Consider the following 14,055-nt stretch of genomic DNA (forward strand, 5'->3'; position numbering starts at 1 on the left):
GGGCCGGGACTTTTTTCCCAGACCGCAAGATCACAGTAGGGGACGTGGAAATGCCCACTGTGATCCTTGGAGACCCCGCTTACCCCTTAATGCCATGGCTCATGAAACCATATACAGGGAAGCTTGACAGGAGCAAGGACCGGTTCAACTACAGGCTGAGCCGGTGCAGAATGACTGTGGAGTGTGCTTTTGGCCGTTTGAAAGCTCGCTGGCGCTGTCTTTATGGGAAGCTAGATTTGATGGAAAGCAGCATCACCGCAGTTATATCCGCGTGCTGCACCCTCCATAATATTTGTGAAGGGAAGGGTGAAAGATTCAGTGAGGAATGGACCTCCGAGGTTCGACGCCTGGAGGATGAGTTTGGTCAGCCAGAGAGCAGGGCTAATAGGGAGGCCCAGGAAAGGGCTTCAAGGATTAGGGATGCTTTAAGGGAGCAATTTGATGCTAAGAGCCAACAGTAATGTTTGATGCATTTGATGTGCTTTGCTTTACCTTGCTGTGTAATATTTCCCACTTTCAGCAACAATAAAACGCAGTGAAAGAAATAGAAAGAAAAAACTTTATTCAACAAACAGTACATAACAGGCAAGGGGGTAGGGGTGGTGGACTGTACATTTACAGGTTTTAATATGTCCTATTTTGATCAATATTCCCTGTCTGCTGCACTTCAGCATTACTATGCTGCAGAACAGTGGGGGTGGAGTGAACAGGGTAAGAATTATAGTTATCAGGGCTGGTAGGTGATCTTATAGGTGTTGGGGGCAGCTGGGGATAATACAGAACTGGCTGCTGGAGAAAGTTGTTTTGTGGAAATACTGGGGAACAAGGAAGAGGGCTTTGGGAGGGCTGTGGGTTACCACAGTACATATTTGTCTGCATGGCTACAAGAGACTCGAAAGACTCAGTTTGGCGAGACAGGAGGCTTATCATCTGCTTTGTGGTTTTTTTGGCAGACAATTCCTTTCTCCTGCTTTCTGTTTGCCTCCATTCATGTACACTCTTTCTCCATTCATGTACAGTCTTTCTCCAGTCCTGTACACTGCTTCTCCATTCATACGTCTTCTCTCTCCATTCCTCTGTATTCCTACTTTCTCTGTTGTAGTGGCTCATAACAGACTTGATCAATTCCTCTTTTGATTTCCTAGGATTCCGTCTCAAGTTCTGCAACCTACGTGAGACCGGTGATTTGGCTGCAGTAGTCAAGGTCCCTAGAAAACAGAGATAGAACCATGTAATACACAGAGGCATCATTGTTTATTATCACAGTTTGAAGGACTTTTGAGACTTTTGGTAGCATCCTTCTCACATACCTCACATAACACAGAGAGGGCAGGCAAGCTAAGTCATGGCGAGAAATGGGGTGAGTGGTTTTGCCCCGATTTCCCCTTGGGAGTGGGAATTGACCACTGGGTCACTGCGGTTTATCAGCAATGGGTACAGGGGGTAGCTGGTGTCCTGAAGAAGGGACAGTAGTGAACAGGAAGGTGGTGAGCTAGCTGCTTGGGGGGGGGGGGGTTCTTTGGTCCGCGTTCACGCCGTCCTGACGGTGAGAGGGGGGTGGAAACGCGGTGCTGAATGCCTGCTTGGATGGGGGTCGGGGAACACCAGAGCACACCGTGTGGCTGGATGCCTGCTTGGATGGCGGTCGGGGAATACCAGAGCACACCGCGGAGCTGGGTGCCTACTTGGGGGGGGGGCCGGGGAACACCAGAGCACACCGCGGGGCTGGATGCCTGCTTGGAGGGGGGGGTCGGGGAACACCGGAGCACACCGCGGGGCTGGGTGCCTGCTTGGATGGGGGTCGGGGAACACCAGAGCACACCGCGGGGCTGGGTGCCTGCTTGGAGGGGGGGGTCGGGGAACACCAGAGCACACCGTGTGGCTGGATGCCTGCTTGGATGGGGGTCGGGGAACACCAGAGCACACCGCGGGGCTAGATGCCTGCTTGGATGGGGGTTGGGGAACACCAGAGCACAACGCGGGGAAGGATACCTGCTTGGAGGGGGGGAGTCGGGGAACACCGGAGCACACCGCGGGGCTGGGTGCCTGCTTGGAGGGGGGGGTCGGGGAACACCAGAGCACACCGCGGGGCTGGGTGCCTGCTTGGAGGGGGGGGTCGGGGAACACCAGAGCACAACGCGGGGAAGGATACCTGCTTGGAGGGGGGGCCGGGGAACACCAGAGCACATCGCGGGGCTGGGTGCCTGCTTGGGGGGGGGGTCGGGGAACACCGGAGCACTCCGCGGGGCTGGGTGCCTGCTTGGATGGGGGTCGGGGAACACCAGAGCACAACGCGGGGAAGGATACCTGCTTGGGGGGGGTCAGGGAACACCGGAGCACACCGCGTGGCTGGATGCCTGCTTGGATGGGGGTTGAGGAACACCAGAGCACACCGCGGGGCTGGGTGCCTGCTTGGAGGGGGGGGTTGGGGAACACCGGAGCACACCGCGGGGAAGGATACCTGCTTGGAGGGGGGGCCGGGGAACACCGGAGCACACCGCGTGACTGCCTACGTGCTGGGAAGGGGGGGTGGAACAGAGCGCCATGGGCTGGGGAACCACGAATCTGGCGCCCTGCACTCAATTACCCCTAAACTCTCAACAGGTTTCCTACTGCCAGACATATCACTGCTGCGTGTTACCTGGGAAGAGAGGGAGGGTCTTCTACAGGAATGTGGATACCGCCCTGGCCCCTATGCAGCTTGCCTGTGTGCAGCCATGGTCCCCCCACCCCTCGTTGCACAGTGGGTCGGACGAGTTAGCCTGACCGGGACAGGGACCACGGTGGCTCTCCCAATCAATTTGAGAAAGCAAATTGCAAACGCTCTTGCAGAAACATTTCAAGAGATTACCAAGGCAGATTACAGAGACGTGATAGATCAAATCAATGGGCTATTCCACGTTTAGGCATGCATGCACGCATCCATAATCAAAATCCTCCTCTCCCAAAACACAGAAATCTACTTACCCCGAGCACGATCCTCAGCTTCCTCCTCAACATCAGCTTCCAGCTGCTGCGACTGGCTAGCCTCCTCCGGGCTTGAGAAGAGATCCTGGCTGCATGTGTCCTGGGACTCCGGCGTGTCTCCCTCCATGCCAGTAGCCTCACTGTCTCCGTCCTCTACAACATCCCGCACTGCTCCCTGCTCTGAACTCTCCATCGTGCTCCTAGGATTCGCAGTGGGGTCACACCCAAGTATGGCATCCAGCTCCTTGTAAAAGCGGCAGGTTGTGGGGGCAGCTCCTGAGCGGCGATTTCCCTCACGGGCTTTGCAGTACGCACTCCTCAGCTCTTTAATTTTTACCCTGCACTTCAAGGCGTCCCGTTCATGGCCCCTTCTCATCAAGGACTGCGATATCTGCCCATACGTATCATAATTTCTCCTTCTGGAGTGCAGCTGTGTTTGCACAGCCTCCTCTCCCCAAACACTAATGAGGTCCTGCAGCTCTGCATTGGTCCATGCTGGGGCTCGTTTGGTGCGTGGAGGCATGGTCGCTGAGTGATTGATAGATTAATTGCACTCCACACCTAGCTGAGCAAACAGGAAGGGGATTTTTAAATTTCCTGGGGCATTTAAAGGAGGGGTCAGGTGAGCACAGGGCAGTGGAGTTTGCTTGATTACCAGAGAGGCTTCTTCAGGTATGCTGGGATACCTGCTTATGCCACGGAGGTCAACAAAAATGCTGGTGAGTGTCTACACCTGATGACCAGCGCTGGTGATCCAGCGCTGGATTCTCTACACCCGAGGCTCGACCAGGTGTACGGCCAGCGCTGCAAACAGGGAGTTGCAGCGCGGGTAGTGCCGTGCAGGTGTGTACACATCCTAAGTTGCAGCGCTGTAACCCCCTCACCAGCGCTGCAACTCTGTAGTGTAGACAAGCCCTGAGATGCACTCAGTTCAGGGGCTTCTTAGTTAACAGAGACTTTCCCAGTGCCCAGTGTTCAGCCTTTCTGGGCAATTTGCAACTTGTATAGTTCTAGCTTCTTCTCATCTTCAATCTTATTTATTTTGCTTCCTTTTCTATCCCTACTTCCCTTGCCCAAAATAAGCAAACAGAAAATAATAAACCAGTAGCCACTTTGTCTGTTCTCCAGCCACCACACTTAAAACTCACTTAAAATCACTACCAGTACCCCAAACACCTGTATGCGACTGTGGTCACCAGACACAAATGATAGAGCACATCATATCTGAATGTCCCCTTTGTTCTTTCGCTAGGGGCCTGAAGAATGTTCACTATCTCACTGCAGTGGCAATGTGCTAGCTATCAAACTTAGATATAAATTAGTAGTTGTTGCTACCTACCCAAGCCATATGAAAGAAGAATTCTTTACAGTGGTTTTTCTGTTTTATGGGGAGTTCTCAAATCTTGTTACCCATAAGTAGGCTTGGAAGGAGTAGATTCTTCTCAGTAAATACTGATGAACTTGATTTCACTGAACACACACAAACCAAAGAAAAAATATTTCCATCAATGATAATCAAAATTTACAGATGGTCAAAGTAGGAAAAATTGTGCTTGGACTTATTAGAATCAAAATTAAGTTATTTAGACTTTTGAGTTCAGCTTGTTACATATGGACTAGTAAATGAATAGTAAAACAGATATGATTTGTTGGTCTATGGGTATTTGCTTTGTATATTTTGACATGTGATGTTCACAATTTGTGCTTTAACAGTTTATAAAGCTTTAATTTTTTTAAACCTTAACATCTACTGTCATCATTTAGTTGTCTCACCCCTCTCCCCTATAATTTCTGGAACCTGTAAAAATAAAAATCTAAAAAAAAAAAATCTTAAAAACAAACATTAAAATTATATAAAAAATAAATAAAATAAAAGTAGAATATTGCCAACCCTATCCATAAGCATCCAGCCCCACCCAGTATGTTTCATGGCCACTACCCTGAAAGTAATCTGCAGCAGCTAGCAAAATAATAGGTGGTCAGAGGCATTGTTACTACTAGCTGATCTTTGGTCTGCTCTTTAAAGACCAGGCTTAGGATGTCCTATTGAAAGACCTTTCCAGGGAGATGTCATATATTCTCACTTAGCCCAATAAAAGCTACAAAACAGTGGAGAACTGCTCTGGAAACAAGAACATATATTGAAGGGGGAGACTGGGAGTGGTGGGGTATTGTAACCAGAAATGCTGACTTTCTATTGTGCTGGGGGGTGCTCGACCTCTGCTCTATCCCTGACCCCGCTCCGTCCCTGCCTCTTCCCACTCCCACTCTGCCCTGCTGCACCCCTGCCACACCTCTTCCTGCCCCATTCTGTCCCTTCCCTGATCGTGCCTTGCCCTCGCTCATCCCCCTCCCCCAGTGCCTCCTGCATGCCACAGAAGAGCTGATTGTGGTGGGCGGAAGGCACTGGGAGGGAGGGAGAGGCGCTGATCAGTGGGGCTGCTGGAGGGTGGGAGGCACTGGGGGGAGAAGAAGGTGCTGATCGGGGAAGGGCTGCCAGTGGGTGCTCAGCACTCATCATTTTTTTTCCCATGGGTGCTCCAGCCCCACAGCACCCATGGACTTGGTGCCTATTTGTAACTCAGAGCTAGCTCTGGGTTTAGAAGGTGACTTGAGTTTCCAGGAAACCTGTGAAAGCTGAATTCTCCATGTCCAAAGGAAGTGCTGGTGATGCCTCTCCTCCAGCTTTCTCTCTGGCCTATGTGTATAAAAGAACTTGCTTCTATGTCTACACTGTTGGAGGGGAAGCACTGCTATGGAAACTGGCAGTAAAGATGACAGGTCCTTACATCTATTTATAAAATCCCAGTCCTGTACCTGTGTTTTCTAAAGAAAATAAAAATTTAGTGCCAGCAACTCAGCACTCATGGGCAACTCTCCACTGCCAAGTCAGCAAATGCGAGTGGTCAGAGGGAATGAGACTAATAAAGAAATACATTTCCCTTTCAAGTGTTCAAAGAATTTCAGCAGTGATTAAATATTGTTTTATATTTGTCATGTAAACTGAAAATTTCCATTTAAAGTATTAGTAAAAGTTACAGTGATGTGCAAATTAAAATACAAGCATCCAATGCGATAAATCAACTATTTTGACTCTCCAGTACAACTAGCATGGGTTGGCAATGCTGGGTTCTCCCTCATTTTCCCAAGCTCTGAGACAACCACATATCAAATGCAATATTCCATAGTACTATTCTGTGTAGTTTTAGTACTATAACAGATCCAAAAGTTAATTTAAAACAACTAAGTGACTCCAGGTACTTCAACTTTTATAAAGCAAATGGGGCGTGTGTGTGTGTGTGTGTGAACCACTTTGGTACAGAGCAGATTTTTCAGATACCTCTCTTAATTGCCCACAATACATACCTGGATCAATTTGTGAATGCAAAACTCATTTACACAGTCAAATTGCATTAGCTGAGTGCAGTTACCAGACTTATATGATAAGATGTGAGATTATTTTCAAATACACCTTCAGGCACTGTGGGCACAGTTAAGGAACACTACTGAAAATATGATCCTACGGCCTGGCCTACATCTAAATTTTAGGTTGACCTACCTATGTTTCTCAGGAATGTGAAAGATTCAAACCCATGAGAGACACAGGTAAGGCACCCTAAACCCCAGAATAGACACCACTCGGTCTACAGAATAATTCTTCCATCAACCTAGCTACCATGTCTCATGGGGGTGGATTAACTACAGTGATGGACTCCCAAATTCCTAACTGTCAGGGTAGTTAAACACTGGAATAGATTGCCTAGGGAAGTTGTGGAATCTCCACTCTGGAGATATTTAAGAGTAGGTTAGATAAATGTCTATTAGGGATGGTCTAGACAGTATTTGGTCCTGCCATGAGGGCAGGGGACTGGACTCGATGACCTCTCGAGGTCCCTTCCAGTCCTAGAGTCTATGAGTCTATAGTAAGTGTCTACACTGTAGTGCCACAGCTGTAGTCCCACAGCTGCGCAGCTGTAGCAGCTGTAGTGTAGAAAAGCCCGAAGACTCAAGACAAAGCCATGAAATAATCCATCAAGACTGCTCTGAACTTGGTTGATTTGAGTATAAGCATTACAGCACTCTTTGACCTGAGCCTAGTGAGATCTTGGCACCTCCTGTAAGGTGATGAGCTCAGTGTCTTGTGGGATTGGCCCATAGTTCTCCATCAAATTAACATACTGTACAAGTGCAGGGATATTACATCATAATGAATATTTCACAAGTATGGGCTAAGCAGGTATTTAGAAATATAAATGTTATGTGCCTCACTTCTTTCAGGCAGTACTGTATATTTAGGACATGATGCTAATCTAAAGGGCAATATATGATTAGCTTTTTATTTGGTTTGGGGGGGGATTGTTTTTAAAGCTCTGCTGCTCCTTATGTTTCTACTCCCCACCACAATTTTCTCCTATTGTGTGACCCATCAGCAGCAGGCTTCTGTGGAGAACCTGTAAACAGTCCATTCTTCTGAGAGCAAGGGACAAATAGTTTGTTTTGTTGGTTTTTTTTTTTTTTAAAAAGCTTTGTTTCCTCTCGTATGCTGGACCTTGAGAGGGGAATGTACCTTCAGAAATGACCAGTGCCCTTCAAATTCTTATCTAAAGGAATCCCGCAGGAAACCTTGGAGCTCTTACAAAAATTTGGACTGTCTGTTATTTATCAATCTTGCAAGGACTGTAGTCTTTGGCTATCAAGCCCCCTTTAAGCCATCAGCTCCCCGCTCCTATTCTCCTTGCTTTTAACAGTAGAGTTAAACATTGACTCAAGTTTGTTCATATTGATGTATCTGCAGTACAAACACATTAACTAGAAATGCTGGCAAGATCAGCATTAGCCACTGAACCCTGACATCAGTGCCTGCTTATGTCAAGAAATAGGTTCTCTACCAACTAACTGCAAACACTTTGGCCCAGTCCACACTGGGTGGGGAAACTGTATAAGCAGCTTTTTCACAAGAACTGGTTCTCCAGAAAGGTCTTCCTGGCTCATATGGCCAAAGCCTTTCTCACTTGCAGAGCTCTCCAAATTTTCATTGCTAAATAGTTGTTCTTTTTTATTTTTATATTATATATTTCCCATAGAATTATCTATATACCTGTAGGGCCCCCTCGCCATCATATCTCAGCATCCCACAAACTTTAAGGTTTTTATCTTCACAGCACCCACATGAGTTAGGGAATTAGCATTCCCATTAGACAGATAGAAAACTCAGGAACATGGAGAGAAGGAGACTTGTTCAAGATCACACACAAAATCTACAGCCTAGTCACAAATTGAACTCAGCATCCTGAGCCCCAGTCCAGTGATTTAAAATAAAACCACCATTTATACTGCAGTTGTCTCATAACATGTATTACAGCTATATTTCAACCATGTGCTACAATAGTTACATATATTTAGAAGATTACACAGCTGCCCAGTGCTTAGGATACTTAAGATATATGGCCACCCAGCCTTTTCTAAGGGCTTGTATACAATATCAAACCATGGTAAAGAATTGTCCTGTAACATATTTGTGAACCACATGTTTATAACAGCGTGGTCTTGCCTGTATGAAAAGATTTAGACCCCCTATGATTTAACCCTGATCTTTCCTGGTAAGTAATATGTTCCACAGTATTCAAGAACTAAAACAATACATCTCAAAAATACCATATACCAGTAGGATTTATGATAATGTATAGCCAAATATTTTGGTGATGAGATTGTTGATATGAATGGTTTTGTTTGGAGGGAGTATTGGGAGTCAAAATTCCTGGGTTCTATTCCTGCCTTTGCCATTGATTTTCTTTGTGGCCTTGGACAAGTCACTTAAACATCTCAAATAGAACAGGCGTACTTGTGGCACTTTAGAGACTAACAAATTTATTTGAGCATAAGCTTTCAGGGGCTACAGCCCACTTCATCGGATGCATAGAATGGAACATATAGTAAGAAGATATATATACACATAAAGAGAACATGAAAAGATGGAAGTTGCCATACCAACTCTAACAGGCTTACTAATTAAGATGAGCAATTATCAGCAGGAGAAAAAAAAACTTTTGTAGTGATAATCAAGATGGCCATTTCAGACAGTTGACAAGAGGTGTGAGGATACTTAACATGGGGAAATAGATTCAATGTGTGTAATAACCCAGCCACTCCCAGTCTCTATTCAAGCCAAAGTTAATGGTACCTAGTTTGCATATTAATTCAAGTTCAGCAGTTTCTTGCTGGAGTCTGTTTTTGAAGCTTTTCTGTTGCAAAATTGCCACCTTTAAGTCTGTTACTGAGTGACCAGAGAGGCTGAAGTGTTCTCCTACTGGTTTTTTAATGTTATGATTCCTGATGTCAGATTTGTGTCCATTTATTCTTTTGCATAGACACTGTCTGGTTTGGCCAATGTACATGGCAGAGGGGCATTGCTGGCACATGATGGCATATATCACATTGGTAGATGTGCAGGTGAATGAGCCCGATGGTGTGGCTCATGTGATTAGGATGGTGTTACTTGAATAGATGTGTGGACAGAGTTGGCATCGGGCTTTGTTGCAAGGATAGTTGTTGGTTAGTGTTTTTGTTGTGTGGTTGCTGGTGAGTATTTGGTTCAGATTGGGGGGCTGTCTGTGAGGACAGACCAGCAGACTAACACGACTGCTACTCTGAAACCTGTCATTAAACATCTCAGCACCTCATTTTCCCCTTCTGTGAAAATACCCATCTGCCTCACAGGGATGTAGTGAGGATTAAATAATGTCTGTAAAGCAATTTGAGACCCTTCGATGAAAGGTGCTATGTAAATACGAAGTACTGATATAGTGACTGCTCAATCAGCTTCTCGCTTTATGCCACCTACGTACATTTTGGAGCCAAATTTGAACAAGGGCTTTAAAGAATTTCTAATATGATAACTTTTCACTTTTCTGCAGGGTTTGGAATATTTTGTTTGGTGTGTGACGTGTTTGTGATGTGGGTATGTGTATACATCCTGTACAAACTTACAATGGTTAAAGTTCACCACATTAAATAAAAACTCTTTGCTGACATTTGTCCCTGGCTTTCAAAACCAAATGAGTTATAAAGGGTTTTAAACAATGAAATACTTATGGCTAATAAATTCACAACTTGTTTTTCTGCATTTTAACCTTGAGTGATAGCTTGCTCTCAATGAACTTGCACTTTAATGAACTTTCCATGACTATGGAGGTTAAGAAGGTTGAAAATAGAGAGAGACCTGAACCAAACCCCCAGCTCTGAACACACCTGAACTCTGGGAAAGTTCAAACTAGCAATCAGACTTTGAAGCTCACCTTGAGTCCACAATAACCCTGCAAAGTGAATCTCTTTAAATGTCTCTTTCTGGGTTCAGGTATCGAGGGCATCCTTCCATTGTTCTGTGGCATAAATAACCCTCCACTACCATCACCTTGGCCCCCTGACACCTATTTTCTGTGGCATGCAGAGATTAAAATAAGGGGGAATGAAGAAGGAGCACAGCTTCTCTCATTCTGCTAAAAGCAGAGGTGATCTCTGCTTGACTTAAAGAAGCAGCATTCCTTCCACAGCTCCCCCAGCTTCTTGGCTGGTGCAATGAGAGTTCCCACTCCTGTTTCACTCTAGGTTAGCCACTGGTGGTGCTGAAAGCCTTCTCATTTGTGTATAGGAATCTAACACAGTGTTTAGAACCATTTCCAGGGTGTTAGCCCTGAATACAGGAACCAGGGAAATTGTGTGTCCTCTGAACTGCTCAGCAGAATATTAATTAATTTGTTTGTTTGTTTGAAAGATACCTATCCCTTGGCACTTGCAAAGGTTTTCAGGATAGGACTCCATAGGGAAATGAGAACAGTATTCTACTGTACAAGAAAATTACCAGAGATTTAGTGAATATTTTGATAACATGTCCCCATGGTCCTTTTCCAACATAGCATACAGAAAGTAATATTTAAGCAATAAGACACAAGACAGAACAATTTTGGGGGGATTACCAAGGGTCTTGGCCTGAAGCTGTAAAAGTAAGTGACTCTGACCACTTGGGAAGTGAAATAATACCCAAGAAACATGCTGTCTGGATTGACTTTTTGTTATGAAATGAGATTCCTACATAAAAAACAAGGGAAACATTCAGTCTGATGCTTTATTGATGTGGCTGTGTGGCCAGTGACATGGACTGCCTGGGGTAGGGTATGCTGAATTGGTTTTGGATTAAGGGTAAAATTCACCCCTGTGAAGAGGACTAGCAGGAGTCCTGTCCACCACTGAAGTCCCTCAGGGCTTATTGGTACTTAGGACTCATGCTGATTGACTGCACAGAGTGAATTTCACCCTCAGGGATTAAGCAGCAGGTTCTTGTGTGGAGCTATCTAACAGGAGAGGAGACTTCTGAAAAACCTGGGTCATTGAGTTTATTTTGTTTTTTTTACATTGAAACTCTTGTTGTTTTCTGCTTGGCTTTCTGTTCTATTCTGGGGCTTTATTTTTGGAGAAGCCAGGCCTGTCCCTGCCTCGGCAAGTGCAGCTGGGAGCCTTGAACTGTGATAGCACAGCCGCTGTCTTTAATGGCATTCTGAGCTCTTGCATAGTAGGTTGAGGAGGGAAAACAATGTACTGTACACAGCAAAGAATCTGACACAATGTTCTATTAATCATCATCAAGCATGTTATGGCGCAGACACTCAAGCAGGAATGTTTCTGAATAGAAAGCGGACTCCAACCATTAGGAAAGCATGCAGATAATCAACTAAATGGCATGGGAGGGGTTCTCGCTGCTTTATTCTTTTGCAACCTTTATTCTTTTTTATGTGTATTTTCCTACAGACCCAAGGGCTTGTGTGGTTTACAGCCACAAAAGTAAAGTCCCTGCCACAAGGAACAAACCTGCAATTTCTTTCAGGATGAAATTCACTCCTGTCCTGTCCCTCTTGAGGCTTAAGTAGGATTTAAGTGTTGCACAGGCCTTGTGCTGGCCCTCTGCATAGGGTAAATTTCACCCTCTACAACATACTCAGAGAGAATGTTAAATGGAAAAAGGGACAGCCAGCAGAGAGCTCTAGTGCTAATGCTCTGTCCTAGATCTCCAGTTGCATCAACTCCCCACTTGGTCCAACAAGTGTTGGGATCACTATGGAAGCTGCACACTAAACTGGAAAGCTAATGGCTGCAAGATTGGCTCTATAGAGAATGGGGGGAATGGGAGTTTTTCAGAGCTCCATGGGAGCGAGATGTTGCCCCATTTCCACCCAAGAAAGAACAATAATACTGGGGCCTTTGTAGTTCCACTATATGATTGTGAGCATTTCACTTTCAGAATATTTGCATAAACCTGATAATAATCTGTAAACCTGGTGACACTACACTTTACAGATTACGCACTTTACAGGTTTATGGAAATATTCTGAATTGGATTTTAACTTTCAGTGTCAATGTACTTTTGACAGCACTTCCAAATGCATTTGTGTTCTTTGATTTGGTGCCTGGGGAATGTTAAGTAGCCTCCAATGTTCAAAGACAATACACATCATAGCTGGCGGGTCTGACCCCCTGTGTCCTCCACTTCCGTTAATTTCTAAGCTTTCACTTTCATTTGAACCTGCATTCACACAGTGAGCACATTTGGACAGACTTAAATTTAAATGCAGGGAGATTAGTACAGATTCCACAGCTCCTTGCTGTAGCAGAAAATAGAAAGAACCTCATAATGTCTTTCTTTCTGTGCATCTCAGTGTGGAAAAATAAACAAACTGGGCCAGGTGTGCAGGGTTCTCCTATTGTCCTATCTACTCTATTTCAAAAATAGGGATAAATGATGTAAAGATACTGACCAAAAAAGGCAAAGAGCTGGATATGCACTTTGCAGTTAGCTCAGCACAGATTGATTCTCTGAATAATTTTTTCCATTGTTATTCAAACACTTAAATGCTCCCATTAACTGTATGGTACAGTATATTCTTTTGATGGGAGAGTGGGAGGGAATTATTTAGTCTGGAGTTATTTGCTATTCACTTTATTGAGTAGAAGTGAAACCATAATTCAGTACAATGACTCTCAGAGGGATGCATCCTTTGGCATATTTTAGGGATCAGCCATGAGCTATTCTTTATCCCTGCACAAAGGCTGTGATTAGCAAACTGAACCAAAATGAAAAGATGGTTTGGAAGAACAGAAGTCATAAATGGAAAAGACCTATTAGATCATCTAGTCTTGCTCCCTGCCAATGACAGTCTGTACCCTATGTAGTATATAGTCCAGTGTTTTTTATTTTCTCTCTTTCTACGCTACTATGTAGTGTACTAGGGGCATAGTACTATGAGGTAGGGTGGCTGAGTGGTTAAGGCCCTTGACTACAATCCTGATGGTTATGGGTTGGAGTCCTGCTTCATTTCCCACAACTGCATAATAGTTATGTTAGGACAGTCAAAGGCAGTTGGACAAGTTGTTGGTCACATCACTCCCTTCTGTTCTGTTAGCTATCAAACTGATATGTCTTAACCACATCACCCTGATGTGCCATTTGCTTGGAAGGACTTTGAGTATGTTACTGTGTGAAAGTGTTAGATTCTGTTTTGTAAGCAGGAATGGCTTTTTAAAAAAAATCTAATCTATGCCCAGGGCTGCGTGGGGGCAAGTGGGGCAATTTGCCCCAGGCCCCGGGCCCTGCAAAGGCCCCCACAAGAATATAGTATTCTATAGTATTACAACTTTTTTTTATGGAAGGGGCCCCCGAAATTGCTTTGCCCCAGACCCCCTGAATCCTCTGGGCAGCCCTGTCTATGACATGATCATACCAGAATGCTGGAATCTGAAAAATTGTTGGTTAGATGTCACAAGAAACTTCCAAGCTAACAGGTTTCAGAGTGGTAGCCATGTTAGTCTGTATCAACAAAAACTACGAGGCGTCATTGTGGCACCTTAGAGTCTCTCTAAGGTGCCACAAGGGACTCCTCGTTTTTTCCTAGCTAACAGTCTCTCGCCCACACTTAACTTATTCACAGGTGTTTTCCATTCAGTGGGCAACTGAGCAAAAGACAGGTTAGAATCTGAATGGATACATAAATGTTGGGGACTCTATCCAGAGACAGATGGGAATTTTCATTTAGATAAAAC

The 14,055-nt window shown here is 45.1% G+C and overlaps 1 protein-coding gene across 1 annotated transcript; it reads right to left on the reverse strand.

Annotated features, from left to right (window-relative positions):
- Positions 1 to 364: 364 nt before the first annotated feature.
- On the reverse strand, positions 365 to 3,883 carry LOC127050047 (zinc finger and SCAN domain-containing protein 29-like). The gene is made up of 3 exons (XM_050951582.1): positions 2,968 to 3,883; positions 1,173 to 1,208; positions 365 to 381 (listed from the first exon to the last, which is right to left on the reverse strand). The coding sequence occupies exons 1-3, from the start codon at positions 3,488 to 3,490 to the stop codon at positions 365 to 367; spliced, it is 576 nt and encodes a 191-aa protein (XP_050807539.1). The 5' UTR covers positions 3,491 to 3,883.
- Positions 3,884 to 14,055: the final 10,172 nt, after the last annotated feature.

The sequence above is a fragment of the Gopherus flavomarginatus genome, chromosome 4 (genome assembly GCF_025201925.1).
Source record: "Gopherus flavomarginatus isolate rGopFla2 chromosome 4, rGopFla2.mat.asm, whole genome shotgun sequence".
Lineage (NCBI taxonomy): Eukaryota > Metazoa > Chordata > Testudines > Testudinidae > Gopherus > Gopherus flavomarginatus.

Coding starts and splice junctions, on each gene's coding strand:
- LOC127050047 (XM_050951582.1), bottom strand. CDS start 3,490: ATGCCTCCACGCACCAAACGAGCCCCAGCATGGACCAATGCAGAGCTG. Junction 1,209..2,967: donor AGCTGAGGATCGTGCTCGGG/GTAAGTAGATTT, acceptor TCTGTTTTCTAG/GGACCTTGACTACTGCAGCC.